Genomic DNA, 22,817 nt, shown 5'->3' on the forward strand with positions numbered 1-22,817 from the left:
TCCCACCCACAGCTTTAAACTGTAGAACATTTTTATGCTAATTGTTGTCAGTAGGGTATCTGCCATGGCCCCTTGGTAATTTAAATCCATTGAATTGTAATGCAGGTGCCGATAATTGCAGAACTGTTATTGTCTGACTGGCTGCAGCATATATGTCGCAAACAATTCTTTTCAAATTGGATTTGAGAACACTTTAAAAAAAAAAATCCATATTGGAAGATGACCTTACATCATATTTACAATAAAGAAAAAAATTGGAAGAATTTTTCGTTTAATTTCTAAGACAGTTTTACATATTCGCAGTTTTAAAACAGTCTTCACTGTGGCAGATTCTAAGGTTCAACAGCTATTGTGTAGTTTTTAAAATGTCTGTTAGTCCCTCTGGTTTTGGATGTTTATAAGAATTTTTGTCTAGTAGTTTCTGAAAATATGGTTGTTTGGTGTAACATCATAATCCAGTGAATATGACATGGGAGTGGGAGGAAAAAAGAGGTTTTGTGTTCTGAGCCCAGATCATCTGAGTTACATTGGACGGATTACTTCCTTCTAATCTTGCTTTTCTCAGTATAAAATAATGATATTGTTTTTCTTTTAAACATCTCAAAACGTTGTGTCTAATCTGAACTACGTTATAGCCAACAAAAATCTGTCCTATAATCTTAATGGGCATATGTGTATGTGTTTTCTATCCATAAGAAAACTTAACATTCTTTATTTTACTAGAATCTTCATTATATTCTTCATAAGATCTGCATAGTGCAGAGTTAATGATTATGCAATAGCACTTTGTTTGGAATACACAATATGCTAAAGTGCTGCCTGGGAAAATATTTTAAATACAGAGTAGTCATTACTTTTATTAAATGATTATAATTTTAGTGGGTTTGATGAACCCTCCCTCTGAGTGAAGTCTTTGTTTCCACAGAATGCTTTAATATGGATGAGAGTCATTCTCACGAGAAAAATCTTTGGTTAACTGAAGTTACTATACAGAAAAAGAAGGTAAATTTAGGGTCAAAAATAGAAGTTTTTTGTAGTCTTCACTGTAAGATGGTTTTTGTTTTTGTTTTTTTTTTTTCCTATTAAAAACACTTGAATTCAATATTAATTTCCAAAGATCGAACTAAAAACGTGTTCTAACAGTTTAAAGGCCAATAGTAGTGAAGAATCATTGCTGGAAGCTGGAATTCCAGGTTCCTGGCTGGGAGCATGGCTTTCTCAGCAGAACAGGATTCAGGATGTGCTGGCTGGTTTTGGCTCTGTTGTCGCTTGCTGTAGAAGTTTTGTTGTGGAGATGTATTTATGTAACTGTTACAGTATCTAGTTGCGGTAATAGAGTGATTAACTCCAGTGGATTTGCATTAAGATACAGAACGCAAAATTCACTGCTGTTTCCTCATGTGCCTTTGTAACTATTTGTCTGGACCTAGTTACTGAAGTTCTAGGGATCTGGACACTTTTTTTCTTTTAGCTTCACCCTGGAGTAGTTAATTTGACTAATTTTGAAGCAAAATGAATTAATATTGCAAATACAAGAAGAAAATTCTGTGGAGGTTAAATTGCCTAGAGTGTAATATTTTATATCTCTTAGAGAATATTCAGATTTAATTGGCTAAAAACTTCAGTGGTGAATAGCTGATTGGAGTAGAGCTTCTGCTCTGCCTGGGAGTTACGGGTCCCACTGGAAGACTGTCCATTTAATTCTCCTTTGCAGGTCCTGTTGAACATATATATAATAAATCTGTTCTTAAATGATTAAACTAAACTTGTCTGAGGGTCTTTTGAACCAGAGACTTTTTTTTGTACTTCTGATGGATAGGTTTATTATCTTTACTATCTTACTCATGTAACTTAAGGTAGTATGAGCCTGTTGACATAAATGGGTGCAGCTTTCATTCATATAAACGTACATTCTAACTCATGGTACTTTAAATCCTTTCTAATGCATGTTGTCTGTGTATGAATACTTAAATGCAACCCTTAAGAAAATAATTTTGGGGAGTAAACCCTGACTGGAGCTATGTACTTGGAATTCTTGTTTACTCAGCCTCCCTGGTTCAGGATTTTGGTGATTCTGTTTACCTATACTACAATTATACTGGTGCTAGTAACAGTTCTTTTTTATTACTTCTCGAAATGTTACAATGCATGAGTATGCTGAATAAGGTCTTTACCTTGTGGCCAGACAACTCGGGCTCAACAGCTTAAACTAAGGATAATACAGAACCCTTAGCTCTTAAATGCTTTGTGTTTTGTCAAATTAACCAAAAACCTTGCTCTAACATACTATTGGGGTTTTTTTGTTAATTGAAGTTAGCTTTGCAAGATACTAATGGAACAGAATTTTCTCAGTTAACAGTTGATTTCAGTCTCGGTGCCTTCATGGTTTCATGTTTTTCAACCACCAGTGAAAGCAAACTATTCGTTAAATATGTTGTCTGTGTTTTACATTAGGGAAGTTTGGGGTTTGCTATTGGAAACATGCAATGTATTTTCCTTATGGGAACTGGCAGTCTAGCTGTGTGTGGTTTATTTTTATTATAGGTGATTTGAACACTTTTGTCTGTATTTTTAAAGCAGCACTGAGATAGAAATTCACCTAGTAATTGTTTTACAGTGTGTGCGTGTGTGTGTTTAAAAAATGGGGGTTTGGTATAGTAGAATACCTGTTTTGAAATGTTAGTAGCTTCCTGGACAGGATTTATGAAGAAAAAGAACAAAATTATTTAAGCAGTATCAACAGGCAAGGCATAGATTCCCACGAACTATACTGTGTTATAATACTACCTGTGCAATTTACACCTGATGGAGCCCTTTCGAATGACAGGAATGGACACTGATTTAGCCACTAGGTGTGCCAGGTGTAAATTTTATTCTGGTGGCATCATATTAGATTGATATGGAGTTTTGTCTAGAAATAGGCTTGTCATTCTGAAAGGCTACATGAACAAACTTGGTCAGCAAGTATCCAACAGTTACAGTCCCAAAGGTAATCTACAGCTGAACTGTGGCTGGGATTTTGTAATTTCAAAACATTGGCAAAATGTAGTGTACTTTTAAAAAAAGTTTTAACCCAAATGACAACAGCCTTTCGTGTGTTAGCAGCCAAGTGTAGCCACAGACATTGTTTAACATTAGTTTAAGAAGAAATATTTATATAAAATATGAATATGAACATATATTTATGTAATTAACAATAATGACATCATTATATTACTGCATATGTTGTTATATAGTTTTTAGCATAAGACCTATTGAAATGTAGCCCTAAGGAAAGAGAAGTTTTGAAACTGAATTAGAAAACCTAAAGCCAATATTATCACAAGTTGATGCTTACTTATGTTGGAAGGAGGAAAAAATAAATTATTTGCTTAATTTTAATGGTCATGATGATCACTATGGAAATACAGTTTAATAGCTCCTCAGTTTTACGGAGGCCCATTTACTGTTTGGCCCATTTGCTGAGCATTGATAAATGGAATTTGGCAGTAGAGCTAAATTACCTCTTTGAAAACGGCTGGCAATACGTGTATTCCCGAAGACCAACAGAGGACATATCTTAGACAAAAGTATACATATGAAAGAGATGTGACTATATCTGCTTTTGTGCAATGCTCATATGGTGTGTGATGATCTAAACTGAAGTCTCTGTATTTTACCCTGCCTCACCTTGACAGGTCCAAAGTAGGTCATATGAGGTGCTGAGAACTCAGTTGTCCTTAGCTGTAATAGAAAGTGAGGGAGGCTGTCTAGTTTCTTGTCGTATCACATGGAGAAGACAATGTTAATTGGTTGTTCTTAGGTGTTGATAATCGTGTAATGCGATTTAATAATCTTTCTTGGTTTTAACCTTTTACTTTATAGCAACGATCAGTTCCATAGGAGCAGTTGGTTTCATTTGCAATCATAGTACTTAGAGTACTAAAGTTCCATAAAATCCAGTCTGGATTTGTAATGTTCGGGTGGCTAAAGACACCAATATTTGTTTATGGAGATATTCCTTCTGACTAGATTCCAAAATAATACTTCTTGTATTATTTTTATGTTCATTCCTACTGTGTACCAGATTCAAGAGGTTTGCCAGAAAAACCCATTTCTCAAGGAAGTTCAGTTGGTGCCAGAACTCTCTGTGGGAAATGGACACAAACATCAATAGTCTATTAAGGCAGCAGAAAAAAACAGATGTAGAATAGTCTTTTGGAATAGAAAGTACTGGTAACTGGCTGAGGTGCAGTACAGAATGTACAAACCTGTCTCAAAACAAGTCTTAAATAGGAGAATGTCCCTTAATAGGGACACTCGCAGAACAGACACTTGACCAATGTTGGTTACATTGCTTAGAATACTAGGGAAGAATTTTTAGGTACTACAGCAGTGATTGCGGTGTAAGAGCCTATATAGAATAGACAAAACTAGAAGAGAAATTCCAGTAGGATGGTTTTTTTGTGCATTCATGAGTCTGCAGGTGGAAAAAACAGTGCTTGTCTTTCGGAATACTTTTTAAAGAGCACTGAGTAAAGACAAACCTGCCCTTCAGAAACAGCACACTGTTAGTGTTACAGAATAGGGAGGGGGAAAAATCCACATTGGCTCCTCTCTTCTGCTGTAGTATAATTTTTTTCGTTTGAATTTGCAGAGTTAACACCTATTTTGTATGAGCCTCCTCTTTGCAAAGCACTTGAGAAGATTCGGAAGAGTTACATATCTAGTCTCTTTGAAACTTTCTTTGCACTCTTGAGTGATACGGGAACACCCTGAATATGAATGCCCCAAAATCCTAACAGATCCTAACCCCCTAAAAGATTAGACTCTGTGTTCTGTTCCTTGGATGCATGGTATATCGTATTTTCTGATTACAGAAGTTAATCTGCAGTTCCTAATGAAATTTTCAGAGCTCTCTTTTTTAGGAATGTAAGTGCTAATGACTTTCAGTGTGCTATCTACGAAGAAATTGAAGGTGTCACTGTAGCATAGGTATGTTTCTAGCCTTGATCAGGCTGTTTTAAAAATTACAGTGATGAAGATGAATCAGAGTAGGCTAATAAACTGCCAGTGTTCCTTGTAAATTCTTTCAACTTATGCACAAGTCTTTCACTGCTGTTGTTACCATACTGGCAAGGGAGACTAAAATTTCTTGCTGCAAAGAGATTGTCAGTTATACTATGGCCATACTGTGAGAGTTTTAGCATCACAACTACTGTTAAGTGCTTAACTTCTGCAACTGTGTTGTCAAAATATTTTTTTAAACTTTAAATTCTATCCATCCAGACTGCTGAAAGGAGCAGTCTTGCCTTGCTGTTTCAGATATGGACTAGGTAACTTTTCTTTCAGGTTCTGTTATCTGTGCTGAACTAAATGATGCAAGACTCATTTAACAGAAATTCATGTGAGAAGAGATCCTTTAATGTACTCCTTTCTGCCATTTTATTTCATGAATGCTGTAAATAAAATAGATTCAAATTTTGGTTTTGTTTGCATACATGTTTTGCACATACTAATGTGTTTATACGTGCACTCATACTTTTTTGAAGTTTGGCCTCTGTAGCGATTCTAATGTGATCATAAATTAATACGTTTGCTTATATACTAATATTCTGCTGAGTGCATTATTGTAGATATATTGCACTTGATAATTTTCTTTGGGATCAGTATAGTAGTGAAATAGTCCTCAGTAACTTGAGTTAATATTAGTTTATTTAACAAAAGTTAAATGTATTTTGCTTTCTGCTGAATAGATCGTCTTTCCTCTTTTTTTTCTTTAATGAACAAAGCTCTTTGGTGAATTAACTCTAACATTAAAGACTAATGGAGTGTGTCTGGTCACCTTTAAATGAAACGCCTATTACCCTTAGGACCAATAACTCTTTATTTTTAAAAAAGCTCAGTTAAATGAGGATGGTATTACAGCATTTAGTCTGCTACAAACAGATAATAACTATTTGCATGATGTTAACAAATGTTACATCTGCAATTGTAGGGTTACTGCCTTGTCATTCTTACTGAGGGTTGTTCACTGCCAATATTTTTTTTTCTTTTCCCCAACTGCCCCCCCGCCCCCAACTTATGGCTTGGTGTCTTACACAAGTGATTAGTGTGCTGTAATTGAATTGGCTGTAAAAAGATAATTAATTGGTATTTCACTCCGAGAGAGGTCAAGCTGCCCTATCTTGAATGGTTGTTATGAAAGTAGTCACCCTGCTGGCGCTTATCCCTCGAAGGTGGCACATGATCTTTGTCTTGCTGATAGTAATAATTGTTGTAATTAAAATTAACATGAAGCGGGTGTTTAAGGAGTGATTGTCTCATTTGGATGCTTTAGCTTCACTTTGAAAGCATGTGAAGCTGGAATTTATAAACCTTATTAGGTAGTTGTCTGGGTAGCATGTTTTTAATGCCCGGCACAATACCTTCTCATTTGCTGTCTAAACCTTTGTGCCATATTACCAGTAATGTGGGTCAACAGAAATATGACTATAGATGTGTAAGGTTTCTGAGGTGCCTAATGTGAAATCCTGTGAGGCACCTTGACACCACTGATCTTAAACACCTTTCTTGGAACAGCTGCTTATTTTGAGATTATTTCAGCTACAGATTGGCATGAAGAATTTTTTTAATAAATTAATTATCTAAATGTAGGACTTCCACTGATGTTAAAGGAAGCTCCCTCTTAAATACACAAGGGAGCAAAATCTGCAAGTGACTCTCTTGGAGAAGGTGGGAAGACTTTATAAATAAAGGTGGGAGTTGGGTTCACTGTCTCCTATGAAAGGCATATTTAATTATTTGCTTTGTGTACTTAAAACTGTTTTAGAGAAGGATTAGGTGACGCAGTAAGTCTTCTATAGGCCTAACAGCTATGGCACTTACTCTTTTTAAAGACTATTCACAACTGTAGACTTAATGACAATTAAATAATTCTGCCATTCCTAGTAAGCCAGGTATGTACTGTTACTTCCCTGTGCATCAGTTTAGGGCAACTTGCTCAAGGTCATACAATGAATCAGGGTCTGAATTCAAGAGTTCTTTGTTTCTAGTGCTTCCTTCCTCAGATCACACGACTGTAGCAACTGTAGTCTTTGCTTTTACTGTATCTTGACATTCACTGTGCAAATAAATACATTGTGGGCAAAGCTCTTGAAGGCTTGTGTCAAACAGGAAAACATTTGCACTAGAAATGTTCATCTCTTCTTCCTTTCCTAAAGGGTCGCTGATTTTCCTTTTCTGCACTGTTAAAGAAAAGTTGAATGGGGTCCCTTTTTTTTTTTAAAAGTTGATTTCCCATCCCTCATGATAGTTGCACTAGCTTTGTGGCTATAGTGCACTGCTAAAAGTACCTTCTCAGTGTTAAACATTTCCTTCAAAACTGTGTGGCACAAGAGCTATCAATTAATAATAACGATAAAAAAAAGGTTAAATTTAATGACACGGGAACCTTTCTGAAACTGTTAGTGCATTAAGAACCTGGAGTTATTCTGTAAGCAGTGTGGTTCTCATTCATTGCCCAGAGAATAAATACTGCTACTACAGCAAAAGCTAATGGAGAGAAAGATGTTATTTAATGTCCTTGCAGAGGCAAAGACTTAACTTTTATCTTGCCATATAATGATATAGTTACGGCACTGTGGAGATAACTGCAGCATTCGCAACTAGAAATTTCTTACTTTAAGGTATTCTAGCTAGGATAAAGTATTACAGTTAGAATATTATCTTTCTTTCACACTTCACCCCACAGAATTTGAGACAAACACTACTATTTTTAGTTTTTTCCTGAATTATTCAACAACAGCTTTCCAAAATATTCCTGCCAGAATGGGAAGTTACCTACCAAAGCATTCTCCTGTCTTCTGGTTTGTATTATGAAATGCTTTTTCAAGTTTCCACTCATTAAGAACATGACCAAAACAGCCTTCTTGCAGGTTTTGCAAGGAACAGAAGTTGCTTAATTGTGAAATTTGAGTTCCTGCAGGGTGGGTTGGTATAAAATTATCATGAGTAATTGCGGTATTGTGTAATTGTTCACTATGTTGGTTGTGACAAAAAACATACGAAATGGCATCAGTTCTGTTACACCTGAATGAAAAGAGGAAAAAAAACCCTATTTTGTATAATGCTGTCAACATAATTTCTCAGGCTTTGCAGCACTTCTTACAGTGGGATCCTTAAGAATATTTGAGAAAAGGAAGAAAAGTAAAATCTATTAAATTTCTGTCTATGCCAACTTTAATGTAAAATACTGTATTTGCATGGATACGATATACTAAAATGAAGAAAACAATGGTGTAGGCATTTAAAAATTCCAGGAAATAGTCCAGGAATTAGTCCAGAAAATAACTTGGTCTACTAACTGAAGGCTTGAACTGTATTGGGAAAATTCTAGGGAAAAGCCTAGATACTGTTGTTCAAACTGAGAAAGTGAGATGTGCCCGTTCCAAAAGTTCAGGTATAGATAAGGTAACTATTTACTTCACTCCTAGTAAGATTTTAGTTCTAAAAAGGAAGAGCAGGTAAGAGTTTCAGATCAGATAATTTGATTCAGCTTCTGGTTTCAAATTCTTTTGACTGTTGAGTTGTACATTCTGGCTTTGATCTTTTTTATGATTTGGCTCGAGTTGCTGTAGGGGATGCTAATAGTTTAGTGACCAGGATCCAATTTTGTTTACAGAAATAAATAATAGGAAATCATGAGAGAATCTTAATATATGTAAATCAAAATCCACCATATTCAAGTGCTGATGATTTTGCATTTGTTCTTAACTTATGAATGCAAAGGAAAACACTAGCACATCATAAATTACACCATTTTTGGCACTTTCCTTAAGCACTACAGAAATACTTTTTTTTTTTCCCCTGTAGAAAGGAGGCAAAAAGCCAAGTGGCAGGATATCTGCTGAGAAAGCTGAGAAGATGACAGTCTCGCAGGAGAAAATGGAAGACAGCAGGTATGTGTGAATCAGTATTCCTGCTGCTCAGCTGGAGAATGCTGTCTGCTGAAAGCAGTTTTTATCTCTCTGCAATACACCACTTCTAATTGGTGTTATTCTCTTGGACAAATGGCCCTGTCTTTTTCTTAGCTGACCACTGCAATATAATACTGCCTTTCACATTTTATGCCAATACATCTTTTACTTGGTATAACCTGGACTTGTGCTTGCAAGAACAATGTTTCTCAGTCCTTCAATTTGGAGTGTGTTAGGTTTTTTGGGTGCTTGGGGTTTTTTTTAAGTGCTTTTCTTGTTTTATTAGAGCTTTTTTCCCCTCTTTCAAATGAAGTAGGTGTGGGAGCTATCACTACACCTTTAAAATTGCCATCAGATCTACAACCTGGTTTTTCAGCTAAGTTTTGCAGTCTGCTCTGATTTCTGTGTTGCTGTGATTACACTGAGTAATTACATCTAACCTTGTTGGTTTAAAACTGGTGTGTTTAAACGAACCTCCATAATTGCATTATATATGATGTAGATAGGCAGTTAAAAATAAAATAATTACATAGAGAAGAAAAACTTCTCTTCTGCTTAGTAGGTTAGTCAAGTATTGCAAGGATGATTTGAACAACTGTGGCAACAGAAAAATTACAGTTTATTTAAGCACAGAAAATCCCTGCTTTCTGGAAAAAAACCCAAAAACCACTAGTTTGAGTTTACTGAAAGCCTAGAATGGAATTAGGTGAAGAAAGTAGTATATTTTGACCCTTTGTGGTGTTAATGTATCAGAAGTAAACTCCAGCTGTAGATTTTCAGTGCATGATTGGCATGGTTTTACTGTTTGAAAACAACAACACTGGCATTGCATTTTTCTGCTTGATAGGAAAGAATTATCTTGCATTCTTTCATAATTACAGGCTCAGGAAGGTATAGGTATTTTATTTTGCATATACTCTATAGTTTAATATTATGTTCCATGTTGAGATTCATAGACTCAATATTTAATTAAAATGGAAATACCAAAATTCTCTTTGAATATTTATCTTCAATTGTGGATGGACAAATGGCAAATTCCTTCATGTAGAAACCAGGTAGAATTATCATTACCATAAAAAGGAATTAGGATGTAATCCAAAAACCCACCTGAAGTTGCATCCTTATAGGTTAAAAAGAGAAAAGTTTTATTTCTAACTTCCATCAGTGCAAATTATGTACAAATTGCAGATTGCCTAGATATTGTTCTACTTTTACCTATCAGAATTCAAATTAGCTGTTGAAAAGTTTGTGATTTGTTTCATAAAAACTTCTGTGACATCTTTCGGGTAGCTTCCTATTTCAACCCCCCAATTGTACTGACTTTGTACACTGACTATAGGAAAGCTTTTTTTTTTAATCAGGAAAATCCGTGTAAATGAATGATTTTTAATGCTGCAAATAGAAGCTACAAATCCATTTCCAACTCCGCAACTCAGAAACTTAACTGCAGTCTGTAAAATCTTAACTGGAGTAAGATTTCCTTGCCCAGTGTCAAGGTCTAGGTAAACTTTTAAATCCTCTTACCCTCTTGTAGGGAAGAATAAGGCGTCTGTAGAAGACCAACTTGGGAAAAAGTGTTAGGTTTCCTGTATCATACTGGAACACTTAAAATGTAAAATTCTGGCTCTGGCTGATGGTCCATTTAACTGTTATCTGCTTTAGATATTAGTCACAAACTTTCAAATCCTATTCCTCTAACTCCAGTTGGAAAAAGAGAAGAGGCTCATTTTGTAATTTTGCTAATGCAAAGGTACGGCAGGTAGGCAACTAAAGTAATAATAGAAGGCTTTCTAAAAAGTCAAGGTAGCTTTGAATAGCCTGGAAGAGCAAGAGAACTTGTAAATGTTGGGATACTGATTTACAGAAACTCTAGCTTTCAACAAAGAGAACATGACGTCTACTGCTTTCTTAGATTGGTGATCTGTCCTGATACAACTGATTTCTGGAGTTGCACCAAAGCTAAATTTGGCTCAGCATGTGTAAATTGCTTCGTTTGTGTGTTAAAGCGAATAGTAGAAATACTTTTTTGAACAGCATTATTTCCTCAAAACAAAAAGTAATTGGTTTCTTTCGTGATACTGCTTAGATGTGAATTAAAAATACATTTTTAGTTTTTGGATAACTTTGTGGCTTTTCAGTCATTTTCTGAGAGAATGCATGTGCAAGTAGACCTCCTGGTCCTACTTTTTGTGTTCAGTATTGTCATACAGATATTTTTGCTAGGTGACTAACTGGAAGAATAAACTGTTATTTCAAGTACAGTGAATAAACCTTCCTTTTTATAAGTACCATATGAGAACATAGTAAATAAAAACGCTGGTTTCTCGTAACCATTTAATCGATAGGCAACTCTGAAAGCAATACTGAATCTTTTCCATGATCCAGCCACAGATGTGCTTGCATTAAGGCTGTGGTATGAGATGACAGTAAATGAAATTGCAGCTACAGCAGCAAGTATTAGGGGGAAATGAAAATTCCTGACTCAGAGGAGCAGGGCAATGACAGAAAGACTCCTCATTATAGATCTTTTCATATGGAGAAGAATGACTGGTAAATGAGGTTTCTGTGACACAAAGAGGATGGAAATACAGTTGGACGTTCATGCAGAAATTGTGCTCACTGTACAAAACAAATAGAAGAATAGGGGATATCTAATTTGCATTTCTTAGCTGACAAAATGAGTGTGGAGATATCCTCTGAGACAGATGACAGGTACAACAGTTAAGAGAAAGGTATTGTTTAACTTTCCCATTATTTGGGTTGTGATGAGAGGGACTTTTACTATAGCCTGCTTATTGGTAACTTTTCCAGTGTTTGCTTTAATTTATTTACTGTACAATAGGTTACAGGCTTTTTAAAATACTGACTTGAGCAAATCTGCCATGATGACTAACTCTCCACCTTTTTCACTAGTTCAGCTAATAGCAAAGCATATAATGGGACTTGCCGACATGAGCAGGCATAGTGATTCCAGTGCCTAATCGGGTTGGTCCCACTGATTTGCAATAGCTTCTCTGTAGCAGACAAGGTATTTTTTCGCTTTTAACCAGTATGAGAAGTCTCGTTTATGTCAAAATAGATAGGACAATGTGCGCTGGCTAGTAATAGAAGTCAGAGATACCTAACTGTTGAAAGCACTTTCAAAAATGCTTCACTTGCCACATGCAGCAACTGTCTCCCTCATTTTTGCAGTGTGACTGGGGAATTTAGTGTAGACTGTTAGGTTTTTTGTTTTATTATGTTTTTCCTTAAATGCCTTTGCTTGACTGCATTCCAACCCCTTAGACTGAACCTATTTTGCTTTATGCTATTAAGTGGCCTAGAGAGTTGCAAATTCCCAGATTTCTGGATCTAGAGTAGCTGGAGGTGCCTTCACATAGGATGCCATCTCTCTTCTGTGGTCTGTCTTTGGACATAAGATACTGTAATTTTTTTTTTTTTAAATACTTGAAGAAATAAAAAAGAAGGAGAAGGCTGTCTTTCAGTCAAGCTTAGTTGGACTTATATACTATGATGTGAAGGGTATGTACTTGTGTGCTGAGAAGGGGATTTACCTTTTCAGGTATTTGAAAGGTACTTGAAATGCTTGACTTTGACTTAAATATTTTATACAATCAAAGATCAGGAATAATCTATATAATCTATATGTAGAAAAAAGACAATGCTGAAGTTTCAGACAGGTCACTTAATGTACCTGCAGCTGTCTCGCACATCAGTTTTCACCACTGTCTAGTAATTCATTTAGACGTACAGTTAAGTCATACATTGAGTCATTAATTAGCTTCACCTAGAAGTCAGTCTCTGCCTACAGTGGCAGCCACTCCGTTATCATCTGGTGTATTTCGAACAATAGAAATGATTGAAACAGGAACTCCTACATTTCTATGAAGATTAAGAATGGCACACCACCCTGTAATTTAGGTAGTTGTGCAAGTTTTCATTTGCATTAGCAGAATAGTGCAGATTGTGTTGAATTATTCCATAAAAATATCTTCAGGTTTTGAAAGATTTACTGTGCCGTATGTATGTTGTTTATTTTGGAGTGTTCTGGTTTGGTGGTGATGGATTTTGTGGTTGTTTTAAATGTATGTGTCTTCAAAAGAAGGTGAAACTAAGATTCATTAATTCTCTAGAAGCCCAGAGAGTGGCACATTTGAGTCTCAATGCTGGTTTTAAGCCTTGAGAGCCACCTTAAAACTCTGAATTACATTTATAGAATAGCTGAATTTAATTTTAAATCTATCAGTCAATTTCATTTCCTTTATTAGTAAAATGAACTTCTTTCATACGTGACACTGACAGTTATTGCAAGTAGAGATTTGTTGTCACATATTTTTGTTTTCTTCAGTTATGTGGTAAGTAAAGTCACGTTTCTGTTATAATGAATTCAAACTAACTGAAATTTGTATTTACTTGAAATCTGGATGAAGCTGGCTGATGTAGCTTTACATGTATTTTTCTGTGACTTACATGACTTTGCATGATTTAGACAGGATAGTACTTAATCATGCCAAAATTGGATGTTACACAGTCATGACTTTAGGTTCTTTTCATCTTTTTTTTTGTCCCTTTAGCTTCTCCATCCATATTCTGAGCGCTATTTTTAATCAATTTGGGTATGCTTTAAAGCAACACATTGTATGTTCACAGGAGAATGTCCATTTTCAGTGTCACTGCAGAGATCTTTTTTATCAGGATTGTTGGTCAGGATACTTCTGTTTAGGAAAAAGAGGCAACAGTAATTGAAGAAACGTATTCAGTACTAAAAGTTGATTCAGTTATTTTAGAAGAACCGGAACTTACTTGGCACCTAATTCTGCAACTGTAAACTCACATCAGTGCTGCACATTGAATTCAGGATTTTGAAGGAAAGTAATGTTTACAGAATTAGGCATTTGTTGATAATAGCGACAGGGCTATACCAACTTCTTTTTTTCCCTGTTAAGACATACTTAATTCTAGTTTTATAAAAAACGTTGTTTTATACATGAGATAGTATATTGTTATCTGGGATATGCAAAATTGTTGCAGCTAGTGATAGGGCAGACTTACTGTGGCGGCAAATAAGATTTTCTAGAAATTTCAGGACAGCAGTCAGCAAGCAAAATATTTTCTGTGTTACAATTTATACTTTGGACTTTAACATTTTATATGCAACGTTGCATCAAAAAGTGTAGGTCCTATGTATGAGTTACGTGCAAGTGGAAAGTTGGTTTATCTAATCTCAAGACGCACTTTTTTTATTCCATTACTCATTTTAATACATTGTTTTAAATAGATTAGTCTCAGCTGTTGAGGTGGAAGCAGCTTGTTATTTTTCCATAGCAAAGGTCACTATGCATCAGGGTAGCCAGGTGGCTGGCAAATAAAACTTAAAATAAGTTTTATACTACCATCTTGCTTTACTTGAAGAGGATTCTTTTAATTGCCTGGTCGTTTTATTCATGCAGGAAAAATTCCTTGCATGTTACAGAATTTCACTGTGTGACCACGATCCCTGTCAATTCATGAAGAATATTGAATAGCTGAGGAGGATGGGCTTGATTTAATGTATGAAGTATGAGACTCTATCCAACAACGTATGAAAGTTGTATATGAATCTTCGGGTTGGCTGGTGCGAAGATGGAAAAGGAAATGTCAACTTTCTTTATTATTTATTCTGAGCAATATTAATTACCTGTTTTGTGATTGGAAAAAAGCAGCCACATGCAGAACCTAGCCAAGCACCAAGCCCTAATCCAATCAGTCCGATGTATGCAGAAAGTTTACAGAATGACCTTGTGCATAATTACTCATTTGATGGCTGTTAGTAAATGGCACAAATGGAATCTGACATACATTATAACACATTAATGATTGCCTTCCTCCCTCCATCCTCTTCTGTACAGAAAAATGATTTTAATTAAGACTTCCGTGATTAGTCATTTAATCAGTCATTAGGCCAATACAGATGGAGTCAATTAATTTTTTTACACTTGAATAGAGACTTGATGCTACTGCAAACCATACAATCTATTTTTTTTTTAACATTGTATCATGGGCAATTGCCTTGATGTCTGTCTAGTAAGTGTACATTACTCTTCCAAAAACTGGATAGCATTTACAGCATATCAGTATTATGGCAACTATAGGTACGTTTTATTACCTGCTATCCAAATTTTAATGAATCAGTTTGGTTTTGAATTCAGACTGATGGTTGTTCTTGTTATGGAGTATCCTTCATGTTTTAAAGAGTAGTGGGGCAGAGTTGCCTTTTAAAGCAAATATGTTCAGCATCTCCTAATGTATTTTGTTATTACAAATGATAATACTTTGTGTTTCAGTGCTAAATTTCATGCAAGTATATATTTCATAGATCTGCTCTTGTCCTCAACAAGGAATTGCCTTGTTCCTCCTTTCAGTTGATTCTTCATAGTGTTCCTTTGCAGGATTCACTGCTCGCTGACCGTTACAGTTCATGCAGACAAACACCGTGGAGTCATGCAAAGTGCTGAGGCAGCCTCCAAAGTGGTAAGAAAATCTGCTCAGAAATTGTTATTTTTGAAGTGAGATTTTTGGGGATGGCATGCTATAGAGACAGGCAAAGTAGCTTAGATCCTGAAAATACTAGTTTGTATGACTTTAGCAGACCAATGGAAGGTAGGGTGAGAGCAGCAAAAATCTTCAGTAGTACAGGAAACATGCAGAAAATCATTTTAGTAGGTTTTGGTTGTATTCAGAAGTGTAGAATAGAAATGTCTGTATTCTGTGCTTATGTTTAAGCAGTATTACAACTCCATCTGCCAACTCCATGTTCCATCCATATTTTCACTTATCAAGAAAGCAAGATGTATTCAAGGGTAAAATTGTCATTAGCAACTAGCTGTTTTCTCATTGGCTTCCACTGTCACCTCTATGTCTGCATGTTCCATTGCATTTTCTGGTGCTCATGCTTATTTAAAGCATGGTGCTTGCTGAGTCAGATAGTCTAGCTACTGTGGATATCCTGATCATCAGGTTGCAAAGAAGGAAAGAAGCAGAATGTCTCCCCTGTAACAACTGAATGAATTGCAAACAGGATAAAAGTTTGCTCCATCAAATGATAACCTGGTATGCTAGGTATACGAGATGAACAACTGCAAATGGGAAAGTGTTTGTGCAGTAAGTACAAGGAAGTCTGGTACGTTTGGTTTGCATTTTAAATGTGACTGAATAATTACTGTTGAGCCATTAATTAGAAAGATCCTAATGTAAGACTAGCCTGTGACATGAGAGAAGATTGCAAAAAGAATGACTTATGAGTCCCTGTCTGGAAAAATTAGTTGATAAAAAAGGACAATCAAATGCTGAGGCAGTGTGATCTCCTAACAGAGAACAGGAAAGCAATTCAGCTGCCAACAAACAGGCTCCGTGGAACGGTAGCTTGAAATAGGTAAAAGTGGAGATCCCGCTGCATATACTAGTACATGAATTAGTTTGTGAATTCACTGCCACCCAAACTTCTTGAGTCCATTTCCAATGTAAATTAAAAACAAGGCAATTGAAATCTGTGGGAGTAAATGGGGTGAAGAGACTATGCTAACAGCAAATTTTTGTGTAGATGACGGTGTTTCTGTTCCGTTTTGCTGTATTGTCACCATGCTGGGAGATAAGAAGGAGCTGTCCAACCGCAGTATTTGAGTGGCTTCCCATTAGGTCAGATCCTCACCATGTCAGTAGTTTGTTTTAATGTTGTCTTGGTGGGCTGTTGCAGAGGCAAAAGGGAAAGGAATAGATTGATTTGTGTCTTTCTTAAGAAAGCTTTTAAAGATTGAAAAATGAACCCTGTCTTGTCTAGCCCAGGAATAATAAATAAAAGCAGGTGTGAGGTGTTGGAATTGAAAACAGCTGGATATGACGGATGTGATCTGACTTCTCTAGACCTTCAGTCTTTAATCCCTGTGGCTCAGTGTGAATATTTCCCTCCTGATGCAATGCAGAAATAATAAATAGAACACGGCATATGGAAGGGTTCCTAGACTGAAAAAGGAGGAGGGAACAAACCACAGTTAACTCTCTTTATGCTCACTTTTCCTTGTATATGCATACCTCAGCGACCTTTCTTAATGCATTCTACTAATCCTCATTGTCCATTTCTTGCTGTTTGTAGCAATGCATGTCATGCTAAGATGAAAAAATTAGAAGCCTTTGGAAATTTGTGTTGCAACTGGAATCTACCTTAATTCAGAGCTATATTTTTGAAGATGTATAATGATCCCGTCCCCATTTTTGATGTAGCTTTTGCGTATAAATGCTTCTCCCCAATTAAAGTAAACACTGAACCATCACTATAAGTTGCAATGAAATGCCTCTCTACCATTAAAATGATCTGATACTCAATTACAGTATATGTTCATCCAACCTTATTCTGTGGCTTGAATCTTGTCAAATCCTGACCCTTGAAGTCTGCCAGAGGATGGGTTTGTCCACTGGCAAAACTCTGCCCTCTAATTTAGAGAGTTCCATACAAGGAATGGATAGGAAGAGCAATTCAGTTGATTAGAGCTAACATGGTAATTGAGATGACATCAAATGATTCATTACACTTGTCTGAGACAGCAGGATTCAAAAATAGGCATAGTGCAATTCTATCCTGTCCAATAATGTTTTTTTTTTATTTAACCTGGGTTTAAACTGCTTTGTGTGTTGGAATGAATACTTTGGCATGGATATGAAGTAGTATGTAAAAGAAACAAAGAAATGCCCGCTTAAGTAAATGATATGTGGGTTCTTTCTTTCATGTTTATTCTGTTCCAAGAGTAATGATAAGATTCATCAGGGTCACACTTGGAAGCTGTCTTGCAAAGTAGATCATTTAGAAAAACGTTTTGGCACCCTGCTGTTTTGTCATATATTCCAAGCAGGTTGTGCCAAAAGAAAATTGTAGAAACTGCTGTCATAGAGTACAAAATCATTGGATTTATAATAGGGAGCCAGTGGCGAGAATTCATTATACATTCACACCTGCAGATAAAGAGCATCTAAAATTGGAAGTTTTATTCCACTCATCTTTGATCCTGATATTATTAGATTATATTAGCATCATCCTACACTAGATTCTGGAATTGGAGCAGATACAAATTCCATCCATTAATTTTTTCATATAAGTCATTCTTTCTGTACAGCAACTGTATCCTGTATTTAGAGCAGTAGTTCTGGATACTGAGACTCTTGATTCCTGTTGTTATATTGTATGGTCCTAGTCTCCTATACATAATTTACCTTTTGTAAACTAATAATATAAAAATCACTCAACTCAAATCGTTCCACTATCCTGAATAGAAACTTTTTCATACTTCTAAAGTATTTGGAATTGTTTCATCAAGTTCTAGACATAAAGTGATATCTTTACATAGAATTTGCTAATTTAGGCTCTTTATTTATATTTGTAAATACATAGCTCTGTGTCAAAATACCACTTAAACAGTAACACATACTAAGACTAGGAATTCTCCTTAATCTCAACCTAACCTTGGGAGCCCAGATTCTCTGTTTCAGCTGAATAATCGTGATTCTAATATCCCAGCTGAGATTGTCCTGCCCAGTTTTAGAGATGAAACCCCAAATTCTACGTATGCTGGTTCCTTTCCTTACCCTGCAACAGATAAATTATTAATTTACACTTGTAGTGTTCATACAGAGCTATTCCAAACAGAACGACAAAATTTGGGCCAAATTTGTATCTTGTGTGAAATAGCCATAGTCGTATTGAAATTACTTTTACTGATTGGTAACAGCTGAATATTTGACCAGTTGAGTCTAGTTAAAGATGAAAATTATTTGCTATGAAGAATGATCATAGCCTATCAATTCTGCATTTCTAGATGTTTGAGAGCTAAATTTTCAGAGCTTGTGCAGGGAATTTTTGCACAGCTCCTGTTCCTTGTGTAATGGCTGGAGATACACACTTAAGTGTTTCAGTAGCCATTGTCTGTGACAAAAAGAGTTTATAGCTAAATAAAGTAAAGATCTGCCACCTGAAAGTTTTAATTTGTACCCTGGGGAAAGTTAAAACAGGAATGCAGATTTTTGTCTATTGTTGTAAGGGAATTGATAGTTTACTCAGATGAATTAAGGCAATATTATCTAAAGCTTTATAGACAAATACTGTACAAACATCATGGAGGCAATTAAGTATGTAATAGCAGTCCAATTAAGTTATTTTTATGACTAGATGATGAGTTACTAGTAGTTTATTTGTAGGCAGCAATTTAAGTAAATCCTAAAGGTTACATACTGCACAAAACAATCTAAATAATCCAAGGTTCCAAAGACCTTTCTTGTAAATAATCATTCAGTCTGGACATTTTTTACCGTATAGACTCTGTATTCAGCTAAGAAATCAGCAGTGCATTTAATTTTTCTGATTTTAATTGACAGGGAAAATGGAATATGAGTTAATTACCCAGAATTAATTCCACTTGATATAAAAAGTCTACTTCCACAGGAGTGTGTGGATTTACTTGTGTAGTCCACCTTGGTATTAGTTTGTGATTTGCGTCCTGAAAACTTAGAGAAATTAAGCCCATATCTGTTGATAAGGCCATATTTGGGCTTTTCAAGTAGAGTATAAAATAAAACTAGTAGTGTAGCACTAAGATAGCAGCCAAACTTGAAACTGGAATAGCAGCTTGTAATGAGTCATGCAAACTTACCATTGTCTTTGTTTCCCAAAGGCCATGATACTGCTGGAACAGTAGAAGGAGTGGTAGAATGCAGGTCTATAGAGTGTGGAGGTGCCCCTGCATTTCTGAGAGAGATTGATAGGAAATCATTAATACAGTTTATAAAAAGAAGGCAATTCAATTGATAGAGAGATCCACCTGTAACGGAGAATCCCTAGAACTAAAAGAGACACTGTATGAAATGTAAGGTTTTCCAAATATGTAATTTTGGATTTGTACAAAGAGAAAACAGAATGTTAAAAATAGGATTTTATAGGTCCACAGATTAAATTACTTGGCTTCAAAATTCTGTTAACCAACAAGGAATCCTCCTGGAATTTATAGAACAGCATGTCATTCACAGTGTATCGGACACATTTATTGTTTTATCTGCTTGTGGAATATCTTCTGGTAGACTGAGATTTGTTTTTTCCGTGTACATTAAATGACTGGCAAGATTCAGTCATTTCTACAGTATATTCTTTGGCAAATATTTGCTGGATACTTTTTTGGCAAATACTTGTATTAAATAGTTTCTCATTAATGAGAAACTTGTATTAAATAGTTTCTCATTAATGAGAAATATTAAATAGTTTCTCATTCTTCTCTATGAGAGGTATATGCCTAGCCATAGTTAACTCATTGAAAATCTTACAGAAAGTCTGTGGAACAATTTTTGTTTGCTGCTTTACTCCATGGGTGGAGAGGGACTTGAAGCAGTAGTGACCCTGTCCCCTGAACTTCAGTCTTATGGCTACCAAGTACTAAAGCACTCCCTTTTGAGACCTTTCCTAAGCAACAGTGAGTTGGAGTGCCTTCATACAGGTGGAATATACCTGTTTTCTTTCCCATCTCAAGTGTTCATTTGTACAACTTTGAATGATTAACTATGAAGACTTTTAAATCAAACTAGATGGCAGATTCTACAAGCCCTCCTGTGATATATTTGATTGGTGGCTGCTGAAGTTCTAACAAAGAAAAGAGAAAATGATACTCCATTTCTAATTAAAGAAGTAATTTTCCTTTGCAAATAGACTTTTTATCTTAGCTACAGTGTTAAGGATCAATGGGTTGTCACATGTATGTCTTTTTAATAAATGCCAGCTGAGATGACATTAAAGTGATAGACTGATCACTGTAATCAATGCAATTCAAAATTGCTTTATGTCTTAAATGAACTTGGTTCGTTTCTGTGATTCTCCTACAGTTAACATTGTCTGAGCAATGAAGTACAAGGTTACATCTTAGTTTGAAATAAAAAGTGATCATGATATGGAATTAAAGTTTTTCACACAGGTGCAGGTTTTGCAGTTTAACTCCTGTTTTTATGCAATTCAAAGGACCTCGCTATATATTTTTATTGCAAAAAAACAATAAGAGAAAAAAAATAAATTTAAAGTAGAAGAAAATAATGTGAAGCTTCCCCTTTCTTCCCCCCTGTACTACCCCCTTCCCATAAAAAGAGTGAATGGCCAAGGCTTACTAAGATTTTTAGTTGCTTAGTTGTCTTACATTAAGCCATAAATATTGACACACCAAAACACAGAAATTACTCAACTCGAAGGCAATCAGAATTGGTATTTAAGCATGAACATGTGGTTCATCTTAAAAGACCTGTGTATGTGTTGTGCAGTGCCTGTACATTTAATGCCAAACACAGGCTTATGCATAGTATTTAAAATGATACTGATACGTTTTGGTCTCCCATAAGCACATCTTCCCTGGCTTCTGACAAGGCAATGCATCTGTGAAAAAAGACCGCCCTACTGACGATGCAGTTGATGATGATACAGGAGGGCAAACATAACACCAGAGAACAGTCTAATTTTGAACTAAAGGAATCTTTTCATACTATTATTCTCACAGTCTAATCAGTGTCTTTAAAATCTATGTACGCGGAATACTTCAGAAATCTTTTCTTGTTCTGGATTTATTTTTTCAAAACCTTTAGAGGTTCTGTAAAAACTCTCAAATAAAAAGAGAACTTTTTATTTCTCTTAAAGTTGGCAGACTGACAGACTTTAGTTATGCTTAGTGCTAAATTATTTATCTTCCTTTTCCCTCCTAGCCCTGACTTCTGAATCTTCAACTTGACTCTTGGGACGTTGGGGTTTGTTTGTTTGTTCCTCCCGCACCCCCCGCAAAGTGAAGCCATTTTTATCTTTTGTCTTTAGTGCTTTACCATTAAAAAAAGTACATCTGAAATTTAATGTGTAAGTATGTTTAAGATGCGGTATCTGATTTTTTTGTAATTGTAATTCTAAGTGTAACAAGGTAACTAGGTCATATAAACCATTTTATGTTTACTTGTATATGATTCTTACTCATTGCCTGCATTCAATAGTGGATCTCAAATTTATTTATACTTTTTAAAAATACCGTTCCTATACTATCTCATATCACGTGTTATAGAACAGTCCTGAGGCTTTCTCCTCTAGGATCAAAATCTTTTTATTGCCAGGAGTTTTTCAACAATGATATTGAAATGCTGGTAAAATAAAAAGTTAAGTACATAATCTCCTTTAAATCCAGCTTCCTGCGAGGTACAGTGTAATGTCACTATATCACTCTATTTTTTGATGGGACATAAGCACAGAATTAAATACCTTCCTAGTAATCATGTTGTTGTGTGCTTTAAGTTACGTATGTTCTAATAACTTTCAAGTAGGAAAGAAGTGAATGAATGTAGAAGAGAGAACCTTTTTCATTTTCATTGCTCATCAGTAGTGAGAAGTGTTTATTTTTACAAAATACAAGGATAACTACTTAAATACTAGCTTTTTTCAGTATGTTTTAAGCTTTCTTATGTACAAGGAGTCTCATAGACTAAAGTATCAACATGTATACTATAAAATGTGATTAATATGTACACTATTTTAATATAAGTGGCTTTGTAGTCTACTTGGGTAACATGGTTGTGACTGTGACTACTCGAGTTAAGACACTTCCTTATTTATAATTTTTGAAGTACAATTTTTTTATCTCACAAATATGTTTATACCTTTTTAAATTGTTACATCAATTGGTAATATTTGGCTTATTTTGACAAAGAAGGCAACGTGGCTTCATGGTACTGAATGCTTTTGAAAATCCAGCTTAAAGGATCTGAAGCTTCTTGTTATATTGTTTGGAAAGTGGCCGAGTATTTCATTTACAGGAGGAAGAGTCTTGAACTGTC

General features: G+C 35.4%; 1 protein-coding gene across 11 annotated transcripts in view; it reads left to right on the forward strand.

The window, feature by feature from the left end:
* Positions 1-22,817, forward strand: part of MORN1 (MORN repeat containing 1) — a 154,198-nt gene that overhangs the window by 27,393 nt on the left and 103,988 nt on the right. For 8 of the 11 annotated variants that reach the window (XM_075172240.1, XM_075172247.1, XM_075172243.1 and 5 more), the window contains one exon: positions 8,854-8,939. In XM_075172240.1, coding sequence (XP_075028341.1) covers positions 8,854-8,939 — 86 coding nt within the window. Of the gene's footprint in view, positions 1-7,760; positions 7,848-8,853; positions 8,940-15,385; positions 15,468-22,817 lie in introns of all 11 variants that reach the window. The other 3 variants (XM_075172241.1, XM_075172242.1, XM_075172249.1) reach the window with 2 other exon arrangements.

Source organism: Calonectris borealis, chromosome 23 (assembly GCF_964195595.1).
Source record: "Calonectris borealis chromosome 23, bCalBor7.hap1.2, whole genome shotgun sequence".
NCBI classification, from domain to species: domain Eukaryota; kingdom Metazoa; phylum Chordata; class Aves; order Procellariiformes; family Procellariidae; genus Calonectris; species Calonectris borealis.